Source organism: Thrips palmi, unplaced genomic scaffold (genome assembly GCF_012932325.1).
Source record: "Thrips palmi isolate BJ-2018 unplaced genomic scaffold, TpBJ-2018v1 HiC_scaffold_18, whole genome shotgun sequence".
NCBI classification, from domain to species: Eukaryota; Metazoa; Arthropoda; class Insecta; order Thysanoptera; family Thripidae; genus Thrips; species Thrips palmi.
In genome coordinates, this window is record NW_023144627.1 from 7,547,546 (window position 1) to 7,575,502 (window position 27,957).

At 49.6% G+C, this 27,957-nt stretch overlaps 5 protein-coding genes across 7 annotated transcripts; 3 read left to right on the forward strand and 2 right to left on the reverse strand.

The window, feature by feature from the left end:
- The first annotated feature begins 611 nt into the window (after window positions 1-611).
- Window positions 612-5,848, forward strand: LOC117645436 (E3 ubiquitin-protein ligase SIAH1A-like). The gene is made up of 5 exons (XM_034385636.1): window positions 612-799; window positions 1,250-1,558; window positions 1,645-1,884; window positions 1,971-2,163; window positions 2,250-5,848. Exons 2-5 carry the CDS (start codon window positions 1,270-1,272, stop codon window positions 2,449-2,451), a joined length of 924 nt encoding a protein of 307 aa, XP_034241527.1. The 5' UTR covers window positions 612-799; window positions 1,250-1,269; the 3' UTR covers window positions 2,452-5,848.
- A 68-nt stretch (window positions 5,849-5,916) lies between these two features.
- On the reverse strand, window positions 5,917-7,964 carry LOC117645438 (TM2 domain-containing protein almondex-like). Its single transcript, XM_034385639.1, has 6 exons — window positions 7,760-7,964; window positions 7,586-7,626; window positions 7,288-7,416; window positions 7,092-7,213; window positions 6,860-7,003; window positions 5,917-6,741 (listed from the first exon to the last, which is right to left on the reverse strand). Exons 1-6 carry the CDS (start codon window positions 7,842-7,844, stop codon window positions 6,606-6,608), a joined length of 657 nt encoding a protein of 218 aa, XP_034241530.1. The 5' UTR covers window positions 7,845-7,964; the 3' UTR covers window positions 5,917-6,605.
- Window positions 7,965-8,063: 99 nt separating this feature from the next.
- On the forward strand, window positions 8,064-10,549 carry LOC117645439 (alpha-endosulfine). Of its 3 annotated transcripts, none has more exons than XM_034385641.1 (3): window positions 8,064-8,254; window positions 8,871-8,984; window positions 9,066-10,549. In XM_034385641.1, the coding sequence occupies exons 1-3, from the start codon at window positions 8,192-8,194 to the stop codon at window positions 9,249-9,251; spliced, it is 363 nt and encodes a 120-aa protein (XP_034241532.1). In that variant the 5' UTR covers window positions 8,064-8,191; the 3' UTR covers window positions 9,252-10,549. The 3 variants fall into 3 exon arrangements, with proteins under 3 accessions (XP_034241532.1, XP_034241533.1, XP_034241531.1); XM_034385642.1 differs by lacking the exon at window positions 8,064-8,254 and adding an exon at window positions 8,268-8,458; XM_034385640.1 differs by lacking the exon at window positions 8,064-8,254 and adding an exon at window positions 8,343-8,489.
- A 124-nt stretch (window positions 10,550-10,673) lies between these two features.
- On the reverse strand, window positions 10,674-13,601 carry LOC117645437 (Golgi phosphoprotein 3 homolog sauron). Its single transcript, XM_034385637.1, has 4 exons — window positions 13,380-13,601; window positions 12,756-13,002; window positions 12,503-12,678; window positions 10,674-12,418 (listed from the first exon to the last, which is right to left on the reverse strand). The coding sequence occupies exons 1-4, from the start codon at window positions 13,566-13,568 to the stop codon at window positions 12,170-12,172; spliced, it is 861 nt and encodes a 286-aa protein (XP_034241528.1). The 5' UTR covers window positions 13,569-13,601; the 3' UTR covers window positions 10,674-12,169.
- Window positions 13,602-15,965: 2,364 nt separating this feature from the next.
- On the forward strand, window positions 15,966-27,733 carry LOC117645160 (inactive hydroxysteroid dehydrogenase-like protein 1). Its single transcript, XM_034385143.1, has 7 exons — window positions 15,966-16,218; window positions 21,582-21,762; window positions 24,988-25,110; window positions 25,198-25,308; window positions 25,404-25,624; window positions 26,049-26,276; window positions 26,863-27,733. The coding sequence occupies exons 2-7, from the start codon at window positions 21,588-21,590 to the stop codon at window positions 27,043-27,045; spliced, it is 1,041 nt and encodes a 346-aa protein (XP_034241034.1). The 5' UTR covers window positions 15,966-16,218; window positions 21,582-21,587; the 3' UTR covers window positions 27,046-27,733.
- The last annotated feature ends 224 nt before the right edge of the window (window positions 27,734-27,957 follow it).

Below are 27,957 nucleotides of genomic sequence, written 5' to 3' on the forward strand. Positions count from 1 at the left end.
GTTTTGAGCTCCAGAGTCGCTGAACAGGACTGGAACCGAGCGTGTGACCCCACCAATGGATTCCTCGTTCGGAGAGCAATCCATTGGTGGGGTCACACGTTCGTTTCGCATCCCCTTTACCCTCCAAGCGCACTTCGGCTTAGGGACTTCCCTTCGAGCCGCGAGCCCCCCGACTACGCCCGACGGCAGGCCAGGCAGGCCAGGCATGCCAGGCTGGCCAGGCCAGGCGCGGAGGGGCCGCGACTGGCGCGAGCCGCGACTCGACGTGCAAGATCAGCGCGATCAGTGTCGCGAGCCTAGAGCGGACGACTGTGGCTGGAGCCAACTGGGCAGTGGACATGATACAGCCGCAGTCGCTAACCCGCCGTCGTTGGAGACGCACTTCGAAAATCGTTGCGAAATGGGAACCTGTGAACACGTGTGCAACCAGATTGGAAGTGTGAATGAGTGAACCACAAGTCTACAATCCTCATCTTCAGTCTCCCCGAACATTGTTCCAAACCATGAACCCCGAACTGCGCTCTGGACTCTCGGTCTCAGGGATCTTCCGAGCGACGCAAGCTTCGGATCCCAACCCACTTTTGGTGCCCGAATTTCTCATAGTGCTGGGGAGGGGGAGGGGTGTGACGTAGACGTCGTCGTCGTCGTCGGGCGATCGCCAGTTCATTTGTAGAGTTTATTGAGGTGATGCGTGTGGAATCCTAGGTCTTTATGGCGACTGCGTTGGATTTTAGATCGGCAGGAGTAATTTCACCGCTCGGCAGGAGACTGAAAGTCTACATCTGACGTTGCACTGCAGGTACGATGGCGTTTTACGGGCGAGGCTTCGCGTCAATGTTGTCCATAACCTCAGTGCCCTTATTTTGCTTTCTCTAAATGGTTCAAATTTCGCTGCGGTATTCCTCCATGGCTTGGTTTTTTGAGCTGTCAGGGAAAGAGAGTTTTGGAACTTTTGGCTCCATGAGCTCCATCATATCCCTGGGCTGGTGGAGTGTTGCATTGCCTTGTGAAACCACTCTTGTAAACATTGCCTGGGAGGATGCTAGCATCAAAACAGAGTTCCTCATGGGAGTTGGATAACAGACAACAGACCTAGATTGCGACCCATATATTTAAATTCCTTTGTTTCATTTTTAATTATTTATCATGTAAATTTTCAGTCCTTGAAATTTAATACTGTATATCGTTTTAACGGTTAGGTCTTGTCTATTTATTTTGTTGCCTTTACTGACATGGACTTTATTTTCAGTTCTAGACGCCTAAGGGAGAATGGATGTCAATCCGACAAAGAGGCGAGGCCTCCTCTCCAACTCGGCATCTGGTCCAGGATCCTTGCAGGCAGGATCTCTCAACACTACTTCGGCAACAGGTCATGCTTTGAATCATGCTGCACATACGTCTCATCCTGCTCAGACGGCTGACCTGGCAAGTCTCTTTGAATGTCCGGTATGCTTCGACTATGTCCTTCCACCGATATTTCAATGTCAAGCTGGGCACCTGGCGTGCTCCAACTGCAGACCAAAGCTTACCTGCTGCCCAACATGCAGGGGGCCCCTTGGTAAGTGCTACTTTGTTTTGTTTGTTTCCAAATTCAATGTCCCTTGATGCAGTTTAATTTTCTGTTTTTGTTTTACCCTTTACCAGGCAATATTCGTAACTTGGCTATGGAGAAGGTTGCAACAACAGTATCATTTCCGTGTAAATATTCAACGTCTGGTTGCTCTGCAAGTCTTCTGCACACTGAAAAGGCTGAACACGAAGAAGCTTGTGAATTCCGACCGTACACGTGTCCATGCCCTGGGGCCTCTTGCAAATGGCAAGGGTCTCTTGAACAGGTCATGCCCCATCTCATGATATCTCACAAATCAATTACAACGTTACAAGGTAGGATTGACAAATATGGGCTGTGTGAGGCTATAATCAGCTTGGATCATGAAACAGATGATATGATTGTCTTAATTTTGCTTCAGGTGAAGACATAGTTTTCCTGGCTACCGACATCAATTTGCCAGGGGCTGTGGACTGGGTGATGATGCAGTCTTGCTATGGCCACCATTTCATGCTTGTTTTGGAGAAACAGGAGAAATTTGATGGACATCAGCAGTTCTTTGCTATTGTTCAACTAATTGGATCAAGAAAGCAGGCAGAAAGCTTTACTTACAAGTAAGCTCTTCATATATTTCCAGATGCTTCTTTTAAAAGTGCTTTATTGTTTTGTTTGCATTGGACTAATTCCCCGTGTCTTACAGGCTTGAATTGAATGGTACAAGACGGAAGCTGACTTGGGAAGCCACTCCTCGATCTATCCATGAAGGTGTAAGCACTGCAATTCTAAATTCAGACTGCTTAGTTTTTGACACAACAATTGCACAATTATTTGCAGATAATGGCAATTTAGGTATCAATGTCACTATTTCTCATGACGCAGCAAATCAGTCAGCAGTGTATTGAAGAGGACAATTATTATGTATACCAGGAGTCTCATTAATAGTTAACATACTCTATTAATATTTCACATACTCTACAAATCAACAGGTCTGAATTTGTAAAATAATTTTAACTCTTTGCTCAGGTTATTGCAAGGTTCTTGTCAGATTCTTGCTTGATTCTCATCTAGATCTTCTGTGTAGAATTTTCCTATGTTCTCCATGCATACTTTAATTACATGAGAAATGTTCAACGTTGGATCACATGCTACATGCTGTTCACAACTCCAATCTTATCATTTTAATGAAGCCATATGCACTGACTCAATAATCGTCATGAATTTATGTATGGTAGGCAAATTGATTAGGTGTACAGCCAGCCTCTCATCTCTCATGAATGCTGTGATTTGAAGTACAACATTAAGACTGTTGCTTCATAAATGTTTCATTGTATATCCAAAGAGAATACCATTTTATTACATGTTTAATCTGAAAGTGGTATTTTATTGTATGTGAATTTAAGGCAGTAGACGAACTTGGCAAAGTGGGGCCTGTGTGCCATTTTGCTTTACTGATTTGTACTTTTGCCTGCAAAGAGTATACATCTTTAAGATATTGTTAGATGTTTGTGAACTTGAAATATCCTGTATAAAAAGATTTGGTCTTGATAGCACATTAGTAGGGCTGAACATTCTGTGATCAAATATACCGCAGAGTTTTGAGTACTTGTAGGAGCTAAATTCTGCTTGTATGTTCCATTGTATTTTTTACCTTTATTCAATTGCTGGAGCTTTATTTGATAGCTGTGCTTCTGTTTGTAAACGTGAGTGGTCTTTCGTTTTTAGTTTTTATTATTGTTATTTTGAAGGTTCAGGTTACTAATGTGCAGTTAAGACTAAACAGATTTGTCTAGACTTAGATGCTTGTAAGTTTAGTATTAATATATATTTTTGTATAGACTTCTAAGTAGAGCTACAAATTCCAGTGATAAGTTGCATTTTGGGATGATTGGTATGAAAATAGGTGCCCATAATATGCATACAAAGCTGGCAAGAAGTTCCAGCAACAAAATGGTATCCATGTTTAAATTATTAGAATGTTTCCCTGTCATGTATTTTGTCAACCTGGAGTTTGCTCTGTTTTCTGTGATAAATTTCGTTTGTTTTTTTTCTCTCATTCATTTATTTTCTAACTATCAAGTTCAATATCATACCATGCTATGGTTAAACTGAAAGGTAAAGTTTCCCAGCTTGTGGTGTTAGGGCTTAATAAAAACCAAATTTCTTCTTTTGTAGATTAGATTTTGGATTCCATTGTTGTGTGAAGGATAGTACAATCTTAAATTATGAGTGTTCAGTTGTAAAGTTGCCGATTTTGTGCTGCTTCATGGGATCCTAATAGCATTATCTGATCTTGTTGCTAATATATTGCAGAGAGTGAGGCTGGAGGAGAATTGTGTCAATATTGTATAGAAACTACTTTAATTGCCTGTCAGTGATTCAAATGTGAAATTTGTTGCCACTGGTTTTGAGAGCAGTAATGAGACTGTTTGCAGCTATGCTTTAGAAGCTTGATATTTTTCAGAGAAGATAAAGCTATTATTTTTTTCTTCTAACTAACTTCAGTGCCATACATGTAGACCTGCAGTGGGGCTTTGGCAGAGTGTTTGCTGCAGTTAAATGCAGTAGCTAGCTGCCCAAAGCACATTTAACTTCTAAAATGATATATTTATTATTGTATTCTCTTAAACAAGAGTGAACTTAAATGTGGCATATTGTAGACTTTCACTTTTTGGCAGCCAAATCTTCATGTACCTAGCTGGCCAAGGATAGGTTTTGATGGCATAGAAACGTTTTTAAAAAATTTGAGTTTGTTTGTAAAAATATTTTTGAACCTTCGCGAAATTTGTATTGAGGTCACATTGATACTGATTTTTTTATAACAATACAGTTGTTTCCTCTCGTAACTAACACAATTTTATTTTTTGGGTAAACCGATGACCAATAGTGTTATCCATGAAACTTATTGAAGGTGCTATTCAAATTGTGTCAATGCTTTGGGGAATGTGGGAACATATGAATGTCTCGAACAGATAAGTTTGACATCCTAGTTGTGCCGGTTTGGGTGCTGTTTAATTTCCTCTCTCACCTGCTTTTGGCTTTTTCTGCCACTAATTGTGTCCCACATTTTTTTTCTTCCTGTTATGAAAGCAGTTTTGCTTGTTTCAACTGCTCCCTGATTTTTTTTGCAAATTGTTTTTAAGTTTTTGTGGTATTGTGAGAGGTAGAGGAATGATTAGAATGCCATTGGATTTGGAATTTCAACATCCAATTTATTGGCAGTCCAGCAGACAGAACGAGTTGAAGGATTGTAGAAATAAGGTTCCATCAGAGCATCACAAATCATGACCAAAGGCTTGAAGGTAGCTGTCAGTTCATGCCATCTCCTGTGCAGTGAAATATTTGTTTATTTATTTAATAGATCTTCATTATACTTATGATTTTTTCCTCTTTTGTTTGTTTCTATGCTTTGATAAAGAATGTTTTGTGTTTGGGCACTCACAAATCTAAAATTTGTTGTGATATTTTAATGTCTATTGATTTTTAAAGCACTTTACTTTAGTGACTACCTAATTAACTAGCTCACTTTCTAAGGAGAGCAAATGCACTAAGTGTGATTCCCAGTGTGGAAATGTGGCTTCATTTAAAGCCATTGTATATAAACTATTAAGCATCATTCACAAGATAATTGTGGAGACTGTCTTTACCTTGTTCTCATTGCACTTTAAACTATAACTTGTCAGGACACTGTCATCTAGCTTCTTTGCAGCTAACTCATGGAAATTTTCTGAGAATGTGCGTTAGATTTGTCTTGAGAACAATTGAATTGAATAATAATTTCTTTACTTTCATGTGTTTAAGTCTCGTAAACACTAGTCAATAACTATCAGAGTATTATTTTATCATATTAGTGTGACTGAAAACCCCTCATTCCCTTTAATTTAAGAGAAACGTGGTAAAATTATAAAACAAAACAACTAAAGTAGCAGGGGAAGTATTTGTTACTCCATGTCCTGCTGAGGAGTGTCGTCAAAAATTGTTCAGTGTGTTGTGTAAATCTGTCTTGTCTCTCGTGGCTCATTCAGCCTAATCTCAACTGAAATTCCCCAAAAGCATATTTACAAATGACTGACAGAAGAATCATCCATTGTAACGTTGTTTAGGGCAAGTGCTACATGTTAATGACCAGTGTTAGATTTGGTTCACATTGCATGTCAAGGTTCGAGTGGTATTTTGTCATTTTAGTAAAATCCTTAATTGTGTACAGTGTCGCCAGTTTTCAAAAAGAAAGAAATGTTTGGCTCTGGCAGTTTATTTCATATCAGACAAATTAATTTTATGTCAATAAACAAGATTACACTATTCAGGGGTTCTTTCTTTTCCTTCATTTTGTTTTGAATCTGAAAGGTACTTGAAAGTGTGAGTATAACTGAAATGGAATCAAATGGTTTAATGAACACAATGAAACAGCAGTTTAATTGTCAGAGGTGACAGGTTTCAATTTACAGCGTAAGACATTGAAGAGCCAGCCATAAAGTCAAACTTAAAGTCATCTTAAAATGCTATAACTAGACATATTATCACAGCCTGTTAAAATCCGCCAAACATGATACAGGTATTTCAGTAATGAATGAGTTAAAAAAAAAAATCTTGCTCTGATATGTAAGGCAGAAGAGCCTATTGTTATCAGATAAAATAGAAAGCACATTGGCTATGGAAATAATTACATGTTGCAGGCTATTGTTTGTACATTGAGAAGAAACATGAAAGTCACAGTTTATCACAGACACACACAAAAGTTACAGACAATTAGATCTTCAATGAAGGCAAAGATCGCCACAAGCCAAAAATTATCATAGTTAAAAGAATAAAAGCAACCTCAAAAATGGAAACAATGAGTGAGGAAAAAGAGGGTTGACAAGCACAAGCCCATCTTGCCTGGGGACAAGAGAGTTAATTTTAGTAGAAAACCAAGGGGTAGTGGAAGAAGATATCAATTCAACATTTAAACAGGCTAATGCAAAAAGATTTGCTTCAAAAATGCAACAAAATGAAGAATTTTGAACATGTCCTGATTTATCTTCTGTGTAAAAACTAGCCTTAATGTTAAACATATTATTCACAGATATAAAGAGCCATCAGCTGGCCCCAAATAGTGCAAGGCAATTAGAATAACATCTATTAGTGTCCAAACTCCCAGGCCACCAAAACTAAATAGTTTACCAATACCTTCTTGCCAGTGGCCCAAATAGAACCTACAAAAAATATTTTAATGGTTACTTCAACATAGACAAAACACTACAGCTATATTAATGCATTCTAATCTCCAAGATATTCATTTCAAATTATTTTTGACTGCAACTAAAATCTTACCTGTCAGCTCCAAAGCCCCCCAACGTTATACTCAGAGCTAAAGCAGTACTCCAGCGGTAGCCCCCAGTCCAATTACAAGGCAGCTTTTTATAGAATTTCCTTTGTCCTAGACAAATTATGTTATCCTTCACAGAACAATTTGTCCTGAAATAAATTGAGGAAAAAACATTGGAAACACTGACGGATGTAGACCAAAGCAGGCAAAATATCATCTCTGCGGAAAAATACATACCGGTAGTAGGCTTTGGGAGAAGCAACAGAGTCACAACTGGCTTTCTGAATACATGTGTGTTCCCAATGTTCAGTTTGATAACAAAACCGACATATCATTGTTTTTTCTACAGTTGTCGCACCCTGGTGAACGAATTTGTTATTAGATTGGTACAAATTTACTTTGTCATCAATTTCTAAAACCTTTGAGAACTCACAGAACAGGCAGGCTTGGCAGTACAGGTAACATTGTACGTTTTGCCATAGACGCAAGTTTCATTGATGTCACAGTTGTAGCAATGGCCAGGCAGATCACTGCATTCTTTGTCAGTTGGACAGGCTTTTTCCTGCAACAAACCAACCGCAAGCTATGTATAGAGGAACTACTCAACACCTTGAAGAGCTGTGTCGAACTGATACTAATGGGCATAGAAAAACAAGAAAAGGGGAGGTGACATATGATTCCACAACAATGACCCCTTTAACATGGAAAATACTCCCCTCAATAATACTTACATCTTTCATTAACTGCGCAATTAAATTGGCTAACCCTGTGGCTGAAATCAAGAAAGGGAGTCTCGTAAGCAAGTAACAGGAAGGCAAGAAAGGCAGACAGCAACCTGCACCACTCCAGATCATCAGCAAGCACAATCTTGCTCAGGTTATGGACATTTCCTACTGGAGACCTACCATTTTCATGCTCCTGAACCCCGCAAATACCGATGATGGACAGCATGAATAGAAAGAATGTAGTTAAACGGTGCGTCAAGTTCATATCTGTAAGAGGAATGCCTATGTTTCACATAATGTCCTTTCAAAACACAGCAGGACTGCTTTTCATCTGACAAGCATTTGGATGGAGGATCTAGACTGCTATCTTTTTGGACAGACGGCTCGTAGACTCGTCTAGTTCCAGAAGTCTCCGCAGTTGGCGCTGCTCTCTCACGATTTTCTTGCTTCCCCCACTACTTGTGCCTGTTTCGGCACATCTCAGAATCTATCATCATCCATCCATCCATCAGCCAGATCAAAACCAACCGTTCGTTTGTGCCCTGTGCCCGTCTTGCGCCAGCTGCAACTGTACTTACACATTCGAGTCGTTGGAATACAGACCCCCGAAAAATGTCGGCCGAATCCGCGGACTCTGTTGCGATGGGCCCTCCCGAGGTACCCGCCAAGGAAAATGTGAGTAGCCGTACCAAACGAAAAGCCCAAGCTGACTTGCCATCTGCACCCAGAACTCGCAGCGGGAAGGCGCCACTTTTTCCATTGTGTCGTTCTCGAAGAAGGACGAGTTTGAATGAATTGTATTTGTCGCGTGCAGACCTCAGTGCTTTGGTGGTTTCTTGCCCGCCGTTTTCAGCCTCATGGCGTCTGCAGCCTGCGCAGGTTTCTAGAGTTTAAGCGTAGTCGCTGGCAGGTTATTGACGTCTATTGACATCTCTCATGGCCTCGTGATTAGTTTCGTTTATTTGGATTGACTTGATTGATTTCGTTTATCGTTAATTTTGGTTTCGAGTCGCATCACACTTTCGTTTTCTTATTCTGATTTTGACTATGCGCTGTTTTTTTGTTCGTTTTCAACTTCTGTCATTGTGGAATCGTAGTCACTGATGTGTTTCTAGTCACCTTTTCATGGGTACCTAACACTATGGTGGTTTTTGCAATGAAAACTTTTCACTTACAAGTTACTTTGGTAGCTTAGCGCTTCCACTCCAACACTGAACGACAGGCTGTTTAGATTAAAGCTTTCGCTTTCAACATTTTCCTAACAATTTATTTTACGTTTTTGTCTTTACAGATGACATCGAAGGATATTGAACACCTTGAGGAAGCTAAACTGAAAGCAAAGTTTCCTATGGCTGCAAACAGACCTGCTCACTCAGCATTCCTTCAGAAGCGGTTGCTGAAAGGGGTAAGAGAGACAAGCCACTTAATGTGTCAAAATTCAAGCTGCTTTGTCGTTGTTTATTAATGCCATCATTTTCCCCTGCAGCAAAAGTATTTTGACTCTGGAGACTATCAAATGGCGAAGCAGTCGACACAGCCCAGTAACCTTGCGAAGCCAAGACCACCACCCTTCATCCCCATTCAGACCGGCGAAGAGATTCCGACTCCTGAATCAGTTCCAGCAAGAAAGACCTCCATCATCCAACCCTCCCACAAATTTCCTCATCCATAGGTTTCCTTTTACATTAAGTAATAACACTGGTTGTTATGTTTTATGTTAGAGCAGTTGAGACTGCCTTTTATGGAGGGACAGAGTACTTTTGGCTGTGGGAAACTCAATGTTTCACCAGCTTCGTCACGTGGTGCATGCTCCATTACCATGTTAGTAATTTATTTTTTTATCATAGGTTGCCTATGTGTTGTGCAGGCCACTTCTGGCACCTAGCTATGGGGTCCTTTCTGTGTTTGGTCCATTAGTGGTGATTATGACTTTATCTTAGACCACCCTGTTGTCATGCCTACCATCATCGTCCGTCATGGATGCAAATTTTCACGATTGCACTAAAATTTAGAGTGCAATTTATCATGGACCACAGTCTTGTTGTATCCTAAGGAAATTAAATTTACTGTATCTGTTTTGGTCCCTTTTATTTTCTAAATTTTGTAATTTTTCATGTTCTATAGATTAGCTGTTGAAATTGTATTATTTATACACAGTTTCTCCCCCACTTGCTTGGCTTTCCATGGATGTCCAGATGTGGTAATATTTTTATTTGCTGTGCTAAAGGTTTTACACTGTAGTCCTCCATCAGTCAGATGTTTATATTACACAGTTGGTTCTGTGTGGCTATTATTGTTTTTTTTAGACGTAGAGCGTTGCTATCCAAGGCAATTCTTCATTTCTGAAAGTCTTCTTGTCTTAAGTAATGTATTGTCGGTGTTTAGGTTTAAAAGACTAAGTATGATCAAGTGATTTACCTTGTGTTGTCAGTGTTTGTATGTTAATGAACCCTCTATACCTATCCCAAGTATTGTTGTCATCAAAAAGATACATTAATATAGAATTTGCAAATCTATTAATCACTATCCTTTGTGTTTAGACTTGTGTGTTAGTTGTTGGGCAATGGATTGCCATTATATCAAGATATGTTCTGATGCTCGTATTGTGTACTCCTCTAGCTCGATTTGCATTGATTTAATTGTAGTGCTCTGTTCCCTCTTCTTTTTCCATCATCTGTATGCATCTTGCAGCATAACTAACTTATCTGACATAAATTAGATTTGTTCTTCACAGTACATTGTAGGCTCAAATGGTCAGGTTGCTGTTGGGGATTTGGTTTATAAAATCTGATAGTAGCACCAAGTCTGTGATACACTTTTAAGTCTGACTGAACTAAATTTTCTTTCATGCTCAATGCAAAGTTTGGACATATTGCATGTGTTAAAATTGAAGTTTCCGTCACATTCCCTCTCTGGAATGATTTGAGTTATTTTTTATTTTAAGGTGGCTAATAAATAAACTTTTTAGTACCACCTGTGTATATTTCTTCCCTTAACTGATCGTCAACAGTTTTCAAATCAGCTTTGATTTGAATTTAAGCCAACACACAATCAAGACACTCAGCCAGTGGGATTAATTAATAAAGGGTTAAAATGAGCAAGTGTAACCTAGAGCCGGGGGAGATCCAGGTTTTTTTTTAATATAGCTAAAAAATAATTTCAAAAACAAGCAATTTGCTAACCCAATACTGAAGACATGTAATACACATTTTAGAAACTTTCAGTACAATGGAACTAGGAAAGAGCATGTAATAACTTGTGCCATTGGTAGTTTGGAACAGTTCAAATATGAAATATTAAAGTAAAGTAGGTACACATACAGCATCAATATTTACAAACAACCAAGGAAATTCCTCATGGGCCTCAAGCCACAACTCATGTCACCCCTAGCGATCACCACAGCTCCTGCTCCTACACTAGTAATAACACTTTTTACACATATACTTACATACATAATACACATTTTAAATCTCCTCTGATCCTTTTTAGTTTATTTCAATATGTACCATTTATAATAATATTCATAAGATCATTTCATTATCATTCCATGACAATTATGGATCTGCTTTACAATTTCTTAAAAACACAAAAAAAAATAAACAGAATAACAAGCTACAACTCAAATTAAGTGGTTGGTACAGAATCTGTACGTAACAAAGTCAACAAAATTTAATGTAAGAAAGTTTTCCCACCTTTAATGAAGATAAAACACGATAAAATATCTACAATACTTCTTTTGCAATGCCTTTTTTTAAGATTTTTGTTTAGTCAATAACAACAAGAAACATCTGCCTTTCCAAAAATCAAGTGGATTCTTCTTCTCAGATCTTAGGACACTTTCAGATCAATGACTGCAAATCCTTTCATAATTGCAAACACAACAGCAATATCAGAAACAGACCTTCCCGAGGGCAGGTGGGTAAATTCAAAAAATTGCATTGACTGAACCTCTTGAAAAATTAAGAGTGCATCAGAACATCTCAAGGGAGTGAACACCACGTGAAACCAAGAGCACGGGACGGAAAAGATGCAGTTCATTTGAGAATAATAAAATAACTTGAACTGAAAGTGATGGAACTCCAAGAAATCTAAACACCTGAATGTACGTCCTACCGAGATGCACTTAAATTCAACTTTTGATTTTATGTCATAACTTTACATTAGTGATGTGCTCTTCCCTGCAGATATCTAGGCATATTGTCTTTTGAAGATCATTCAGTTGAAGGGAAAATTTATAAGCTTCATATCACAGAAAATCATACAAATTTACGAAAAGTGGAATGAATGTACAATCAGTAGGATGCAAGGGCAAGATGAGACAAAAAAAATAGCAGTTAGTCTTTTGAATAAAGTTACTTATGCAAGCAATCCTGTCCCTTGATTAATGAAATTCAGGCAAGTTACTTGTAGGAATAGTGTGAATGTTTTCACTTATCACACAAATCTCAATCTTTAAAATTTAAGATCACTGGAACTTTACCTGATGACCAAATATTGTAATCATCAATAATTCAAATCAAAATTGAAAGAAAGTTTATCACGATTGTCTCATCTATGTGGCGATGCCACTGATGGCAAATGGTATACCTTCTACTTAGTAAAGGCAGCAAATACTGCCCAAAGCAACTCATTAGTGTTAGTTTTCAGACTTTCTTGCTCGTAATCAAGTTCAAGCAAATCTCTGATTCGCTTCATGGCAACTTCATAATCATCATCATTTAAAGGAGCAAATGCATTCTCCAACACATCAGATGCATGAGAAAGAAACAACAGTGCAAGCAGGCGTTTGTCCATGCGATGAGGATCATTGACCCATTTACTCAATACTGAATCCTGAACCTAAAATAAAAATTGTTTTAGTTGTAACAGATAAATGCAAAAATCTTTATGAAGAGCTTGGTCAGACAAATGTCAGAAACAAACCTTTTTAACAAGTCTTGATTTTGCAGTGTTGTCAGTTACAGGATGTGTAGTCATATCAAACAAAAGGAAGTTTTGTTTTTCCGTTGTTAGAACTCCTTTTTCAACCAGGTTTTTGGCCAGACGTTCTCGAACGTTCTTCAATTGTAACTTTAATTTTAAAGGATTCCACGTCTCACCTGAAAACAAAGTGATACAATATTAGAGAAAACCTTTAAAAGAGATTCAAGCAAAACAAGAAAATTGAATTACTTACCACTTAGGTACTCAATCCAGCTTTGGACTGTCTCTGGAGGATCCATTTCCTTCATATGCTTTAAAGCCTCATCCAATAAGACATCACCTGTTGGCGTGTCACTTTTCATAATAATCTTGCGGCTCAATAAACTTTTGCGGCGCATTCCTGCTTTTTCAAGCTCAATGCGGCCTCGTAATGCTAGTTCAATGAGAATGCACCCTCGAAGTCCCGAGGATATACAGTCATTCCAGAAAGAGGTGTAGCCCTGAGGAGAAGAACAATGAGCCGAGTGAATTTCAAGACAGAGCTCAATAGGCGTGTGAAAATGCGAACAAAAATCTTCATCAATTTTAATAAGATAAGAAAAAGAGCCAACAAAGACTAATGAGACTCGTCGACAAGGACTGACGTATGAAGCTGACGATTGAACTGGTACATTCTCTGTCCACAGGTATGACACAAAGTGGAGAAACAACGAGAAAGGGCGAGTTCCAACCGAATGAGCTCGCACTATGCTGGCTGCAAGAATTAATTTGGGCACAGACACCAGGATAGCTGATGTGGAACAGTGCCATTGGCCAACCTGACAGGCTCACCCAGAGCCCTGCCCCTGGCTGCCAGGGCCCGCGAGGGTTCGCCTACCTCCTTGTCCTTGAGTCCTAAGAGTAAAACCTCTTCCATGAGAGTGAGTCTGGTCTCCTTCGAGTCGCCGTCGCCCGCCTCCTCGTCGAGGTCCAGTTTCTTGTCGCCGTCGTCGCCGTCCCTCTGCGCGCTGTCCGTCGCCTCTCTCGAGACGTTGCGGCGCTGGACGAGGCCGTCGCCGCGGTTCATCTTGACGATCTTGACGCTGTTGTTTCTGGTGCCGTCGCCGTCGTCGCCGTCGGCCCTCGCGCACTACATACAAATTACTTTCCGCCGCGAAACCTGCCAATTTTACAGTGGATTATCGCCACATATCTTCTACAACATGGCGGCCGTGGCGGCTGCTGATGTTTACACTTTTGCCACCGCCTGCGCTAGCAGACTACAAACATGGCGAGCGAGGCGACTGCGAGGCTAGGATGAGAATTTCAGCGGAGGAGTGCGAAAAATTGAAAAATTGCGCGCGCGTTTCGCGTTTCATGTTTGCCTTCCCCGCGATTTCCAGTGGTTGCCGAAAGCCACGAGGAAAGCGAGCACAAAAAGGAGACCCCGTGACGGTTCCCTTACCCGCTCCTTCCAGACTCGAGGGGGCCAAATTCTGGCAGCGGGACGCGGCCCTGTGCGATAAGCCCGCAATGAGGCGGGCAGCAGACGGAGTCTTCTTCGTCGCTCTGTCTCTCTCGCAGCCACACGGGACGCCCCGTGAGTGCGAGGGAGGCAGAGCGACGAAGACGACTCTCGGAATCAGTCTGCAGATAAGAAAAATGACAAGGGAGTGTCAACCGCGGCCGTCCCCCACGTGTGATTACTTTGGCGGCATGAACTGCGGGGTCTGCCCGTCAGCGACATGGACTCGCATCCTGACTCGTCGCTGTCTCTCTCGCACTCATGGGGCGTCGCCCATAGGTGCGACAGAGACAGAGCGACGGAAACGACTCTCGGAATCAGTCTGCAGGCCAGCCGGCCAAGCTTCTTCTTGCTCCTCTGCCGCTGTGGCGGGTCACTGCACTGGCAGGGGGCACGTCACGCGCTTGGTGAACTTGTGCGTGATTAGGCACGAGGAACAGATTAGCAGATTACGCACAGGAAATGTCGGCTCCCTCGGAGTGGGCCGAGTCTTGCGCTGTGCTCGACGTCGCAGCTTCGTCTTCGTCGCTCTGTCCTTCCCGCACCGCCATGGAGAGCCCCGTGAGTGCGACAGAGACAGAGACAGCGCGACGAAACGACGACTCTGGCCACACGCAGCACCTCGCTGCGAGTTGGGTTGCCTACCCACCCGGCGCTCTCTGCGGCCTGGCTCCGAAGGACCGTTCCTTCGCTCTGTCCTTGTCGCACTCACGGGGCGCCCCGTCGAGGTGCGAGAGAGACAGCCACGCTGCTTCCAGAGGGCCGGAGCGACCGAGGAGGTGGGAGGCTATTACAGCATCGCGCCCCTGAGCCAGCAGCAGACTGATTCCGAGAGTCGTTTTCGTCGCTCTGTCTCTCTCGCACTCATGGGGCGTCCCGTAAGGGTGCGAGAGAGACAGAGCGACGACGGCGCTGCAGCGCGCGGTCAGGCTCGGCTCGGCCCGAGAGAAAGTGCGACAGTGGCCGGAGGCTCGCGGCCCTCGCTGCTCGCCGTGGTCCTGGAGGCCGTGGTGGAGGCGCGGTGGAGGCGATGCAGACCGCGCTGGTGGAGGGGACCGCCATGGACGGGGCGGACGGGGCGGCACGTACGGGAACACCGTGTACTGCAGACTGATGCCGAGAGACGCACAGTGGGCCAGAAGGCCGGTGGAGGCGGACAAAACTCTGGACGCGTTTTGAGCTCCAGAGTCGCTAAACGGGCACCGAACCGAACGTGTGACCCCACCAATGGATTGCCCGTTCGGAGGAGCAATCCATTGGTGGGGTCACACGTTCGGTTCGGTGCCCGTTTAGCGACTCTGGAGCTCAAAACGCGTCCAGAGTTTCGTCCGCCTCCACCGGTCTTCTGGCCCACTGTGAGTCGTCGCTCTGTCTCTCTCGCACCCATAGGGAATGACCAACGAGTGCGAGAGAGACAACGACTCTCGGAATCGCAGTCTGCTGCATGGTAATGACGTAACGTCGGCGGGAATCGAGCAGAGCGGAGCAGAGGGCCTCCAAGTCGGTCCTGCCTGTCCAGACAGCGCGTCAACCCCTGACGAAATTACTTCACACTGCTGAGACAATCCGACAGTGACGGAAACGCCATTTCTCTGTCTCTCTCGCACCCCTGCGGCACGCACCACGAGAGCGACAGAGAGAGAGAGAGATAGAGCATCCTCTCACTTTCAGTAAACCTGTCGATGCTTGTCTTCCCAGACGCCGTGGCATGATCTTCACTTGTGTGTGTGTGTGTGTGTGTGTGTGTGTGTGTGTGTGTGTGTGTGTGTGTGTGTGTGTGTACGTGCGCGCCATGTGTGAGTGTCTGCCCCCTCTCGCTGGCTGCCACTATCAATGGCCACGGGGTGGGGGCGTGGCGAGGCGTGGCGCCGGGGAGAGGGGCAGGGGGCACAGCCCTCTCGGTCCCGGGGGTCCCGGGGGTCCCGGGCCCCACCGGCGCTGCACGGCCGGCCAGTGCAGAGCGCGCAGAGCGTCGCGGCCCACATGTGGAGCGGCACTCGTCGGAGAGAGAGGGAAGAACACGCACGCGCGTGTAGAGAGTGAGCCGCCCGGGCAGTGCCGGCATGGACTCGCGTTGAACAGTGCGGTGACACGGTGTGGGGTAGTGCAGTGCCATGACGCAGTGGTAGAGTGAGTGCTGGCGTGGATTCGGTGCTCAGGATTACTTGGGATTACCGCCGCAGTTTCTTGATCAAGCCGGCGCAACTCGCAGGTGAGTTCACTTCATCCACTGTCCTCAAGTCGCTCAAGTCAGCGCACAGTGGCCCAGAGGGCCGGTGGAGGCGGCCAAAATCCCGGACGCGTTTTGAGCTCCAGAGTCGCTAAATGGGACTCGAATCGAACGTGTGACCCCACCAATGGATTGCTCTCCGAACGAGGAATCCATCGGTGGGGTCACACGTTCGGTTCGAGTCCTGTTTAGCGACTCTGGAGCTCAAAACGCGTCTAGAGTTTTGGCCGCCTCCAACAACGGTCTTCTGGCCCACTGTGGGGCGTATCATCAGGGTTCTGTGGTCACTCATGTTCCCCCTGGTCCTGTCAGCGTGCCCAATGTGTGACGTTGCTGACCCTCTACCATCGACCAACAAAATAATCAGATACGGTGCTTTTGTCGAGGTTCTTGCTGCTGGATTTTAATTAAAGGCCCGCGGCCATTTTCACCGGGCTATTGCAGGGCTATTGTCCCCCGAAATAATAACACTTCGTGTCACGGCGCCAAGGCGCTGCCAAGGCGGCGAGTGTCGTACTGCCCACTGTCAGGCGGCAGGACGTGTGCGAACCGAGTGTCACTCTGGCGACGCGGTCGGCCGCAAGGCACACACGGGCTGCCCTATAGACAATGCCGCGCTCACACTCACACACACGCTCTCTCTCTCTCCCTCTCTGTCGCGCGTGTACAAGCCGGACGGCAAAATGAGTATCTTCTGCTTCGCGACAGTCCGCCTCGCTTCCTGGCCTCGCGACACCTTCCTCATTGCGGCAATCTGGTATTTATTTTCGCGGAAAGTGGTTTTCGGACGTTCCGGACTGGCCTGTCGCCGACCGCACTCGATCGCAGTGTCACAGCGAGGGGCGCGCACATTTTTCGACTTCGGCCTCCTTCCCGAACCGCCGCGGCGTCGCCGGTCAGTCTTACGGTGTGCTGACCGTTCAGGGTCACTCGGGGCCGTGCACCGCCGTCCGCGTCACCGTCCGTCCGTTCGACGCCACCCGGGTGCACAGTGGGCCAGAAGACCGATGGAGGCGGAAAAAACTCTAGACGCGTTTTGAGCTCCAGAGTCGCTGAACAGGACTCGAACCGAACGTGTGACCCCACCAATGGATTCCTCGTTCGGAGAGCAATCCATTGGTGGGGTCACACGTTCGGTTCGAGTCCCATTTAGCGACTCTGGAGCTCAAAACGCTTCCTGGGTTTTGAAGCGAGCGCCCAGCCCGTCGAGCCGGCGTGCGGTGTGCCGCACGTGGTTGCCTACCCTCGCCACCGCAGGCGCTACGCCACGCTACGCTGCGCGACCTTGCCCGCGTTCGCGCCGAATCACTGTCCGAACTGGCGACGCGGTGCCGCGGTGCCGGTCTCGCCCGGCCGGCACGGCACGCGGGACAGGAGACAGGAAGCGGGCCGTGTTTAGCATAGCGCGCCGGGGCCTCGTTGCACTTGTGTCGCACAGTGGGCCAGAAGACCGGTGGAGGCGGCCAAAACTCGAGACGCGTTTTGAGCTCCAGAGTCGCTAATGGGACTCGAACCGAACGTGTGACCCCACCAATGGATTGCTCTCCGAACGAGGAATCCATTGGTGGGGTCACACGTTCGGTTCGAGGCCTTTTTTACCTCCGGCCTGCGCGGGCGGGCGGGACCTCTCTGTGTGCACTGGAACACAAAAACCGAGAACCGGCTGCATGTCCGAGAATGATAATCCCTCTCGGCCCTGCCGCGTTACCGCATCGCCGGCCCCCCGGCCCGGCGCGTCTGGTCCACCCGGCTGCACCCATCCCGATGCAGCCACGGCCCGGCACGGCCCCCCTCTTGCTGCCGGAACGGCCGTTCATACTTCGACCTCGACACCGTTGTTCTCGAGTTGCGCCACTGCCTCGGCCACGGCCCGCCACGGCACAGGCTCAATGGCGGCGCACTGGCCCCACCTGGAGTACTTGGAGTACTCTTCAAGTACTTGAAGTACTTTAAGAACCTAGGGCAATTAGTTGAAGTACGTAGGGAATTGATTGAAGTACCTAGGGTATTACTTGAAGTACTTAGGGTATTAATGGAAGTACCTGGGGTACCTAGAGTACTTGAAGTGCCTAGGGGTGCCCAGAGTACTTGAAGTACCTCGAGGACGTATAGCACCTACAGTGGGTGCACAGCCCAGGCCGCGGCCTGGTGACCGCGCACAGTGGGCCAGAAGACCGGTGGAGGCGGACAACCTCCAGACTCGTTTTGAGCTCCAGAGTTGCTGAACAGGGGTTGAACCGAACGTATGACACCCACCAATGATTCCTCGTTCGAAGAGCAATCCATTGGTGGGGTCACTCGTTCGGTTCAAGTCCCATTCAGCGACTCTGGAGCTCAAAACGTGTCCGGGATTTCGACCGCCTCCGCCAGTCTTCTGGCCCACTGTGCGCGGTGCCGAGGTCTTAGAAGAGCTGCGCGAGGAGGTGGACGCCTTGGGCAGCTTGGGCGCGCCGAGACGAAGCCAGGCCGAGCGGGGCCGAGCAAGGCGGGGCGGGGCGAAGCGCGCCGGTCCGAATCGATATGCGCGGACCCACTGTCTTAATGCAGCACAGCCTGTTGTATTACGGCGGAGGGGGCGGCCGCGAGAGAGGGGGTCATTCAACGGAGAGAGACGGAGAGAGTGAAGACTGACTCGGGGACCGGGTGGGGGGCGGCGGCGGAGGTACGACAGTGGTGTGCCTGTGTTTGTCATTGTCGTTGTGAGTTTGCAGCGATGGGGCAGTCGGCGCGCAGGCGTCGGAGGAGGTGACCTGGCACGGTGCCGGCTTGATAGGGAAAGGAGGGGGGAGGAGGGCAGTCAAGGAAGGGAGGACGGCGCGCGGCTTAGAGACGCCCTCGCCTTGCGGTTTTGTTTCCATCGCGGCCACGCTATCTCCCCGGAAGCACGCCGAGGCGGCGAGGCGGGCGGAGCGCGGAGCAGGCGGAGAAGGCCCTCCTCCCGGACTAGCCGCCCGGACGGCGCGCCGCGGCGCCGCGCAGTCTACCGGAGGCTCGTCGGCGAGGTGCACGCGGGGACCTCGTCGTCGGCGTGGTGCTGTTCGCGTTCCCGGCGGCCCGGCGGTCCGCTCCGCGCGCTCCGCGACGACGACATGACGTCCCCGATGACGTCCCCGACGACGGGGCTGGTGGTGGCGGCTGCCTGCGCCTACTGGCTGTGGCAGGTGAGACCGACCAAGACCGGCCAGGCCCCAGGCCAGGCCTGAGCCTCAGGGTGTCCAACAGACGCGTACCCCAGGGGTCGGTCGAGCAGTTTACGACCAGCCAACTTAACATTTTGATATTTATGAAATTTTATTTCCTAAACGGTTAGAGACAAAAATATTATGCACTGAATAAAGAAAATTGTAAGTTGAATTTTAGATGTAAGTCATCCTGTGCATAACTTTTTTTTAAAAAATCAGGTACCCCAAAATGTCAATATATGTTAAGTTTCATGGCTGTCTCTCCCCTGTGCGACCTGAATGTACCCAACTCGCAGTACAATCGACCAACGTGCATATATTTTGGGCAAAACCTGCGTGAGGGTGCATAGGGTGCGTAGTTAGGTACGGACGGGAAATATATAATTGACCAACATTGCCGCCCCTTTTTATTTTAACAGTATGGTGGGTTGGCAGTCCTTGGCATTTACTACGGCGGGCCTATATCTGCTGCACGCCGGCAGACTGATTCCGAGAGTGTCTCTCTCGCACCTTTAAGGCAAGCCCTATGAGTGCGAGAGAGACAGAGCGACGAGAGCGACTCTTGGAGTCCGTCTGCAGACCGTTCCATCGCTGGGGCTCGTCTCTTTCTGCGTTCCTTTATTTTGGCCTCTTCGACGTTCGTTGACGTTCGTCTTGCGGTGTTTCGCCAAGGCCGGGTCGAGCGCCAAAACGCGCGTCGCCGAGCGCGTCGCCCACCATACCGGGCCCGGCGCTCTGTCTCCCTCGCACCTTCACGGGGCGCCCAGCGAGTGCGAGAGAGACAGAGCGACGACGACGCCTCTCAGTGTGCTGGGCTCCCGGCTCCAGGCCGCGGCTCTAGCTTTGTTGCAGACACTCGTGGGGACCAGTTGTTGCAACACCGTGAGGCTGCTGGGGGGGGGGGGGGGGCAGCGGACGGACGGAAGGTCCTCCGCAGTGCCTGGCTGTTCATTTCCAGCTCTCAGAGTCCAACGTCCTCAAACCCGCCAGGCATCGATGTGGTGGGCGGCTTTGGGGCACCGCACAGTGGGTCAGAAGACCGGTGGAGGCGGTCGAAATACCGGACGCGTTTTGAGCTCCAGCGTCGCTACATGGGACTCGAACCGAACGTGTGACCCCACCAATGGACTGCTCTCCGAGCGAGGAATCCATTGGTGGGGTCACACGTTCGATTCGACCCCCATTTAACGACTTTTTTTCGAGTTTTGGCCGCCGGCGCCGGTCTTCTGGCCCACTGTGCACCTCGGCACCGCCCTGGAAAAGCAGCCTGGCTTGCAGCTTTGGCAGTAGATCTCAACCACCAAGCTCAACTGGTTTTACGGGCCACCCTCTCTCTCCCCGGCCTGAATCAGGCCTGATCGTTTCCACGGCGACGCAAGAGTGTCACACACACCACTCTCGGCAAGTGTGACTGCCGACTGCGTTTCCTCACGCCTCGCCTGTCGCCGGGATTTGAACCAGCGACCTTGGAATCCGCGCTACCGCATTGCGTAGGACTTTTGCGGTCGCCGGCCGTCCCCTCGTGTTTGGCAGAAGGTTGTGGGGTAATCGGTCTCTGCCCGCCGGGCGACAACTGCGGCTGGCGTGCACAAGACCGCACCAATGGACTGCTCTCCTAACGATGAATCCATTGGTGGGGTCACACGTTCGGTTTGAGTCCTGTTAGCGACTCTGCAGCTCGCTCAAAACGCGTCTAGAGTTGTGGCCGCCGGCGCCGGTCTTCTGGCCCACTGGGATGGTACCTCGCTTCTGGCCCACTGTGGGATGGTACCTCGCTTCTGGCCCACTGTGGGATGGTACCTCGCTTCTGGCCCACTGTGGGATGGTACCTCGCTTCTGGCCCACTGTGGGATGGTACCTCGCTTCTGGCCCACTGTGGGATGGTACCTCGCTGCGCTGTGGGAGTCGCTCCTGGTGCAGCGCTGGGCTGCGCTGCTTCGCTGCAGTGGCGTTGCGCAAGCAGCGCAAGCAGGCCGTTCAACTCGGAGGCCTCGACGGAGGGGCCTAGGAAGACCAGGGGGGAGAGGGGCGCCGCGTATACGCCCCCCGGCCTCCAACTGTCTCCACGCCAATCACATTATTTCGATCACGGCACTGCGGAGTGGCCATGTTGTTGTTGTTGTTGTTGCTGCTGCTGCTGTACTTAACGCGTCCTGCCCGCAGGCCGCCATGCTGGAGGTGTCGGCCGCCGTGCTGGGGGTGCTGGCCCTGCTGGGCACCTTCCTGCTGCTGCTCATGCTGGCCGGGTCGGTGCTGCTGGCGGCGCAGGGGATGCGCGCGCACGTCCTGCCCTACTTCAACAGCCGCCCCGTCGACCTCGTGCAGCGCTTCGGCGCCTGGGCAGGTGAGTCACCCGCCGATCGCACAGTGCATTTGCCAGAAGACCGGTGGAGGCGGCCAAAACTCTAGACGCGTGCAGAGCTCCAGAGTCGCCAAACAGGACTCGAAACGAACGTGTGACCCCACCAATGGATTGCTCTCCGAACGAGGAATCCATTGGTGGGGGTCACACGCTCTGTACGAGTCCCATTTAGCGACTCTGGAGCTCAAAACCCGTCCGGGATTTTGACCACCTCCACCGGTCTTCTGGCCCACTGTTGTTCGTTGGCACAGCGTACTTCTCGATCGCCACTTGTTTCTTTACCGCTCCTCGTGTCACCACAAAAATCCCCTGGATCCGCTAGTGTCGATAGGGTTGCCAACCTTAGCCTGCTTACTGCACGACATCTTGGCTTCGTTGCTATTGAGACGTTGCCCAGTCGGCGGGCCGGGGGTTGGCAACCCTTTCGTCACTGGTGCATCGGGGGAATATTTTCCTACTCATGTGGCAACACTGCTCGACATGCAGGGAAAGAGGGAAATGGGTGAGGGATGTTGAAAGCACGTGGCCTGCATATACTGACTGGATCAAAAGAGAGGGAAGGAGGAAATCTAAAAAAAAATGTTGTCTCGCTGCAACGTTTTTAACTACTCCACGGTCGCTGCGTCGCGCTGCGTTCCCCCACCCCTGTTGCATGCACTCCGTTAATGCACCCGACCCTAATGACGGCAGTGTATGCACCAAGGATGTGGCGCGTTGCGAGTGTTGCGACACGCCGCGAGGAAGTTCAGTTTCGCCCCAAAAGGCCGGCTCCTCATTGGCTGCGGCAGGCTGGCGCAGTCAGCATTAGCGTCATCTATAAGGAAAAAAAAATGAGGAAATTTCGAGGGGGAAATCACTCTTTAAACCTGCGACCCGACTATTACGTCTATAACGCTCTATTACGCCTCAAAATATAGGGATTTAGCTGAAAACAGACCAAAACCCCTGAAAATAGATCAAATTTGGAGAATTTCGGCTATTACGCACACTATTACGCGTGCTATTACGGACAGAGTGACCCGACTATTACGCGAGTGTTTTCCCCCTCGGGAAATTTAATGTAAAAACGGAGTTATCTTTTGCATGGAACTCGCTGTTTTAAACTCGGTTTCAGAGCTAGTATTCGCTCCTGAAGTTGTTTTTTTGGGGGGTGGGGGGTGGGGCGGAGGTGGTGTTAAGTATAGGCCTGAGCGCTCCCGGTCCAGAACAGCCCGCCTGGGCCACTGCTGCGTCAGTCCGATTCAATCGCAGACTACCCGAATAGGCGCCGTGGGGCGCGTTGTTCGCCAAGCGTGGCGTGTGGCAGTGTGGCGGCACCCCTACGACGCAATGCTGAAATCTCTCTGGAGGAATAGGGAAGGCCAGCCTGCCAGCCCGCCAGGCTGGAGAGGGTAATGATGGGGTTGCATGCTATTACTGGCAGTGCAGGCACCGTGCGCACACACACAGCGCAAACACACACGCACGCTCATCGACAGACAGACAAACAGACAGACACAAACGCACAAAGACAAACTCCCAAAAACAAACACACGCACACTGACGCAGGTGGGCGACCCGTTTCGAGTGGGCCGGACCGGACGGCACACTGGTTCAAGGTGACCGTAGAGATTGGCAAGTGACTTGCCTCGCAGAACCCGATCGGCGGTTTCGGCCGTGTCGGCCGTTTCGGGGGCTGTTTCGTGTTTCGGCGGACCGGCCGGGCGCGTGAGCGGAGCAAGGCCGCTGCCGCCCGTCCGACGCGAGGTCTCTTCCGCCATGAGGCGGCGACGGGCTCGAACCTCGAACGGCCTCGAACGGCCTTGAACGACCTTGAACGGCCTTGAACGGCCTTGAACGGCCTTGAAACCCGAGATCGAAGGAATCCGTTGTGAACATGAGCGGCGGTATCGACGACCCGTCGGGGAAAGCGCACTGTTAAATTCCCGCGGCGCTAACCGTAACAGTCGAATGTCGACATTTCTTCGATAGGATCGACTCAGTCCTAGTGACGCTTTGAGGCCTGATTTTGACTTGAGTTCGCCCACTATGTCCTCCTGAGTAAAGTCCTCCGAAAAGTACGGTGCAGGATTCGACTGATTCGGACATTCCTGCCACCGCCAGAGTGACGCATTTTGAAGGTTTCACGTACGCGCCAAGGTGTCGGGCTGTCAGGCGGACGGCACGGCGCGGTCCCGGGTTCGACTCCGGCCGGCTGCGTGCCCTTTCGTCGCTTGGGTCGTCCCGGAGCGCGAGGCGCAGTGAGTCAGTGGGTCACTGCCCCAGCCCGCCTGGCTGCCTGCCTGCCTGCCTGCCTGCCTGCCTGCCTGCCTGCCTGGCTCCGTTTCACGGTTACGTCCCTGCGTTGCATCACAGCGAGAGGCTGGAAGGGGGAGGGGGAGGGGGGAGGGGGGCTCACCACGGGGAGAAGGTACGTCGTCGCGTTTGAGAATGAAAGAGTCTTGATCAATACCACAATGAGGTGTACTCAATGTATCATCTAAATTTGGGCAGTTTGAGGGACTCTTTTCTCGTGTAGGCGCCAAGTGTTGCGCCATGACTAGGCTCGGCGCTGGTGACGGATAGATGGATAGATCATGCAGGCGTGCTTCGCGGTGGCATTTGAAGCGAGCCGGCTCGGCTCACTGGCCTCGCTGGAGTCACTGCACCCGCGCCCCGCTGCACTCACCACACAGTTGCAGTGGGCCAGAAGACCGGTGGAGGCGGCCAAAACCCCTGACGCGTTTTGAGCTGCAGAGTCGCGAAGCAGGACTCGAATAAAGCGTGTGACACCATCAATGGATTCCTCGTTCGGAGAGCAATCCATTGGTGGGGTCACACGTTCGGTTCGCGTCTCGTTTAGCGACTCTGGAGCTCAAAACGCGTCTAGAGTTTTGGCCGCCTCCACCGGTCTTCTGGCCAATCCACTGTGCGCTGACTTGCCTTTTGCTAAGAAAGCCTGACCCCTTTCCGCACTGGAAATATTTTGCGCGTCACGTCAGCCTGGCGCCTTTCGCCTGTTTGCGGAGCAGAGCAAGCAGTGCCTCCTAATGGACGCGGTGTTTGGGCAGCAGAGTCGTTTCCGTCACTCTGAGCGCGAGAGAGACAGAGCGACGAAAAGGACTCTCAGTGTGGTGACGCAAGGCGCGCGGAGGCAAGAGCTCTTGCCACCGAGGGTTTGCCAAAGACGCCTAAGGTTCGCCAGTCATGGTTGTGTTTGCCTTACAGTGGTGACGGGCTCCACGGACGGCATCGGGCGTGCCTACGCCCTGGAGCTGGCCAGGAGGGGCGTCAACGTGTGCCTCATCAGCCGCAGCCTGGACAAGCTGCGGAACACGGCGGCTGAAATCGGTAAACACTCTCAAAAAGTCTTTTTTTGAAAAAAAAAATAATTGAATTTTGGCCAAAAAACGGTCTGACGAGCCTCGGTGTCCGCAGAGTCCCGGTTCGGCGTCAAGACCATGGTGATCGCGGCCGACTTCAGCAAGGGGCAGTCCGTGTTCGAGGACATCGAGGCCAAGCTCAAGGAGATCCCCGTCGGCATCCTCGGTAAGGCCGCCGCCGCTGCAGCATTTTTGCACAATTCGGAAACAGTCAGTGCTGCCATTCGAGAAGGCAGTGAAAAACGCAAACCGTGGTTGCAGTGAACAACGTGGGGCGCCAGTACACGTACCCGATGTACCTGGGCGAGGTGCCGGAGCAGGAGCTGTGGGACATCGTCAACATCAACATCGGCGCCACCACCATGATGACGAGGATGGTGCTGGAGCAGATGAAGGAGAGGCGGAAGGGCGTCATCGTCAACGTGTCCTCCGCGTCGGAGCTCCAGCCGCTGCCGCTCATGACCGTCTACGCGGCCTCCAAGGTAGGGAGCCTGGGCCCAGCGCACAGTGGGCCAGAGGACCGGTGGAGGCGGCAGAAATTCTAGACGCGTTTTGAGCTCCAGAGTCGCTAAGCAGGACTCGAACCGAACGTTCGACTCCACCAATGGCTTGCTCTCCAAACGAGGAACCGTCCGGTAGAGTGCGACAGAGACAGAGCGACGACACGACTCTGCTGGGCTGCGCCGCCGTGTGGGTAGGCAGACCATCGTGCACCTCTGGTGCACTGGTGGCCGGGCCGAAGGCGAGCAAGGGGGCGATCCAGAGTGGGCTGCGATGTCGAAAAAGTTGCCTGCCCACAGGGGCAAGGCGCGACTGTTGCCCGCCTTTCAGGTCAGAGGGGACGACGCACAGTGGGCCAGAAGACCGGTGGAGGCGGACAAAACTCTAGACGCGTACTGCTTGCAGGTGTTCGTGAAGAGCTTCTCGGAGGCGCTGCGCGTCGAGTACGCGCAGTACGGCATCACAGTGCAGCACCTGCTGCCGCTGTTCGTCAACACCAAGATGAACGCCTTCAGCCACCGCCTGCAGGAGACGAGCCTCTTCGTGCCCGACGCCGAGCGGTACGCGCGCAACGCCGTCAACACCCTGGGCCAGGTGGAGTCCACCACCGGCTACTGGGCGCACGGCATCCAGGTGAGCTAGTGGAGGTGCTGGTGATGATGATGGTGACGATGATGATGATGATGGTGATGATGATGTTGGTGATGATGATGATGATGGTGATGATGATGATGGTGATAATGATGAGGGTGATGATGATGACGACGATGTTGATGGTTCTGATCGTGCCGCGCGTGGCCGCTTGTTCCTAGGCGGGACTTGGCTCCTTTGACTTGTCATGGTCGCAGTCACCGCCCTTGCGCATGTTATGTTTTACGAGCGCACTTTTAATTTTTCGTTCCAAGAAAGGAAACTATGTGAAAATAAAACAAGTTGTTTATGTCGTTTCTTGGCAGACGGGTTGTTTTCGCGTAAAAGAAGCTTTTGGGAAGGGCGATAAAAGCCCCGTACCTTTTGACGGCCAAGTGTCCTTGAAATGGCACTGTTGCATTCAACATATTTGTAATCTTGATAGAAATCGATGTAACTTTGGAACCACTTTGGTCCACCAGCCATTCTGTTAGCATACATTTTTTTTTGCTTTTTTTATTATTTTTGATTTTCCGTTTCGATGCATCTTTCGAGTTCTGTGCCTTACAATGCCCTCTCTGTGCCGCAGTACTTCTTCACCGTGATCCCGCCCGTGTGGGTGCGGACGTACGTCGGCAACCTGATGAACCAGACGTTCCGGAAGGACTACCTGAACGCCAGCCGCGCCGCCAGCGCCGTGTCCAACAACAACCTCAAGATCAAGGAGATCCCACCCACCCCCGTGGCGCCCCCTGCCCTGCCGGTGGCGTAGCCGCGTAGCGTGTCCTTGACCTCGTCCTTGACGTGACCTTGACGTGACCTTGCTCGTCCTTGGCCTCGCCGCCGGAAATAGACGACGCCGTCGGAGTGCACCAAGTGCACCGCCTCCACCTGTGCACACCGTCGGGCCGTCGGGGGCAACGCGGTGCTGTCTGTCTCTCTCGCACCCATCCGGGACGCCGCCAGGACCCAGGGCGGCCCGTGAGTGCGAGGAAGAGGGACCAGTCGGCCACGGTGACTCGAACCTGAGTCAGCCAGCCCTGCCTTCGGGCTCGGGCCGCTCTGCTGGGAAAGGGACTGAAACAAGGACCCGACAGGCCGACAGGACGTCCGCGTTTCGTCCTCGTCTCGAGTGGCGAGAGTTATCTGATCGGATACACCTCAGGTCAAGTGTCGAACGCGCCTGCGTTTTCGACGTCTTCGCGGCTCGGTGAGAAACCAATTGCATTTGGACCTCGGGTACGATAGAGTTAGGTTTTTGTACTTTTTCGTATCCATTAGATATTTTTTTACCTGATTTTTTGTTGATTTTGTATTATAATTTATGTGTGCATGTGTGTGTCATAATACAATTACAACGGTAAACTAGCGACTTGGCTACGTTGCTCTCATTGTTGTCTTCTTACCTATTAGGATCATTTGTTGCCCAGAAGAGAAGCAATAAAAACCAGTTACCTCGATGTGTGTTTTCCTATCGCATCCCGTGCCCGTGGTGTGGTCCACACAAATCCTACACAACACTGTTCGTTTCAAACCGTGTGCCGTTATAGTCTCTCTCTCTCTCTCTCTCTCTCTCTCTCTCTCTCTCTCTCTCTCTCTCTCCTCTCTCTCTCTCTCTCTCTCTCTCTCTCTCTCTCTCTCGCTGTTTTAATGCCTCGGCACAGGAGATGACGTAGGGCCGAGA

What these genes read in the sequence shown, in the direction of transcription:
- LOC117645436 (XM_034385636.1), top strand. Translation starts at nt 1,270, where the DNA reads ATGGATGTCAATCCGACAAAGAGGCGAGGCCTCCTCTCCAACTCGGCA. An exon ending in ATCAATTACAACGTTACAAG is followed by an intron (nt 1,885 to 1,970) that starts GTAGGATTGACA and finishes ATTTTGCTTCAG; the next exon opens with GTGAAGACATAGTTTTCCTG. An exon ending in GCAGAAAGCTTTACTTACAA is followed by an intron (nt 2,164 to 2,249) that starts GTAAGCTCTTCA and finishes CGTGTCTTACAG; the next exon opens with GCTTGAATTGAATGGTACAA.
- LOC117645438 (XM_034385639.1), bottom strand. Translation starts at nt 7,844, where the DNA reads ATGAACTTGACGCACCGTTTAACTACATTCTTTCTATTCATGCTGTCC. An exon ending in GGTTCAGGAGCATGAAAATG is followed by an intron (nt 7,627 to 7,759) that starts GTAGGTCTCCAG and finishes TCTTGATTTCAG; the next exon opens with CCACAGGGTTAGCCAATTTA. An exon ending in GGGGGCTTTGGAGCTGACAG is followed by an intron (nt 6,742 to 6,859) that starts GTAAGATTTTAG and finishes TATTTTTTGTAG; the next exon opens with GTTCTATTTGGGCCACTGGC.
- LOC117645439 (XM_034385640.1), top strand. Translation starts at nt 8,370, where the DNA reads ATGAATTGTATTTGTCGCGTGCAGACCTCAGTGCTTTGGTGGTTTCTT. An exon ending in TTAAGCGTAGTCGCTGGCAG is followed by an intron (nt 8,490 to 8,870) that starts GTTATTGACGTC and finishes TTGTCTTTACAG; the next exon opens with ATGACATCGAAGGATATTGA. An exon ending in AGAAGCGGTTGCTGAAAGGG is followed by an intron (nt 8,985 to 9,065) that starts GTAAGAGAGACA and finishes TTTCCCCTGCAG; the next exon opens with CAAAAGTATTTTGACTCTGG.
- LOC117645437 (XM_034385637.1), bottom strand. Translation starts at nt 13,568, where the DNA reads ATGAACCGCGGCGACGGCCTCGTCCAGCGCCGCAACGTCTCGAGAGAG. An exon ending in TAGGACTCAAGGACAAGGAG is followed by an intron (nt 13,003 to 13,379) that starts GTAGGCGAACCC and finishes TCTTCTCCTCAG; the next exon opens with GGCTACACCTCTTTCTGGAA. An exon ending in CTGGATTGAGTACCTAAGTG is followed by an intron (nt 12,679 to 12,755) that starts GTAAGTAATTCA and finishes CTTTGTTTTCAG; the next exon opens with GTGAGACGTGGAATCCTTTA.
- LOC117645160 (XM_034385143.1), top strand. Translation starts at nt 21,588, where the DNA reads ATGCTGGAGGTGTCGGCCGCCGTGCTGGGGGTGCTGGCCCTGCTGGGC. An exon ending in GAACACGGCGGCTGAAATCG is followed by an intron (nt 25,111 to 25,197) that starts GTAAACACTCTC and finishes CGGTGTCCGCAG; the next exon opens with AGTCCCGGTTCGGCGTCAAG. An exon ending in GATCCCCGTCGGCATCCTCG is followed by an intron (nt 25,309 to 25,403) that starts GTAAGGCCGCCG and finishes CCGTGGTTGCAG; the next exon opens with TGAACAACGTGGGGCGCCAG.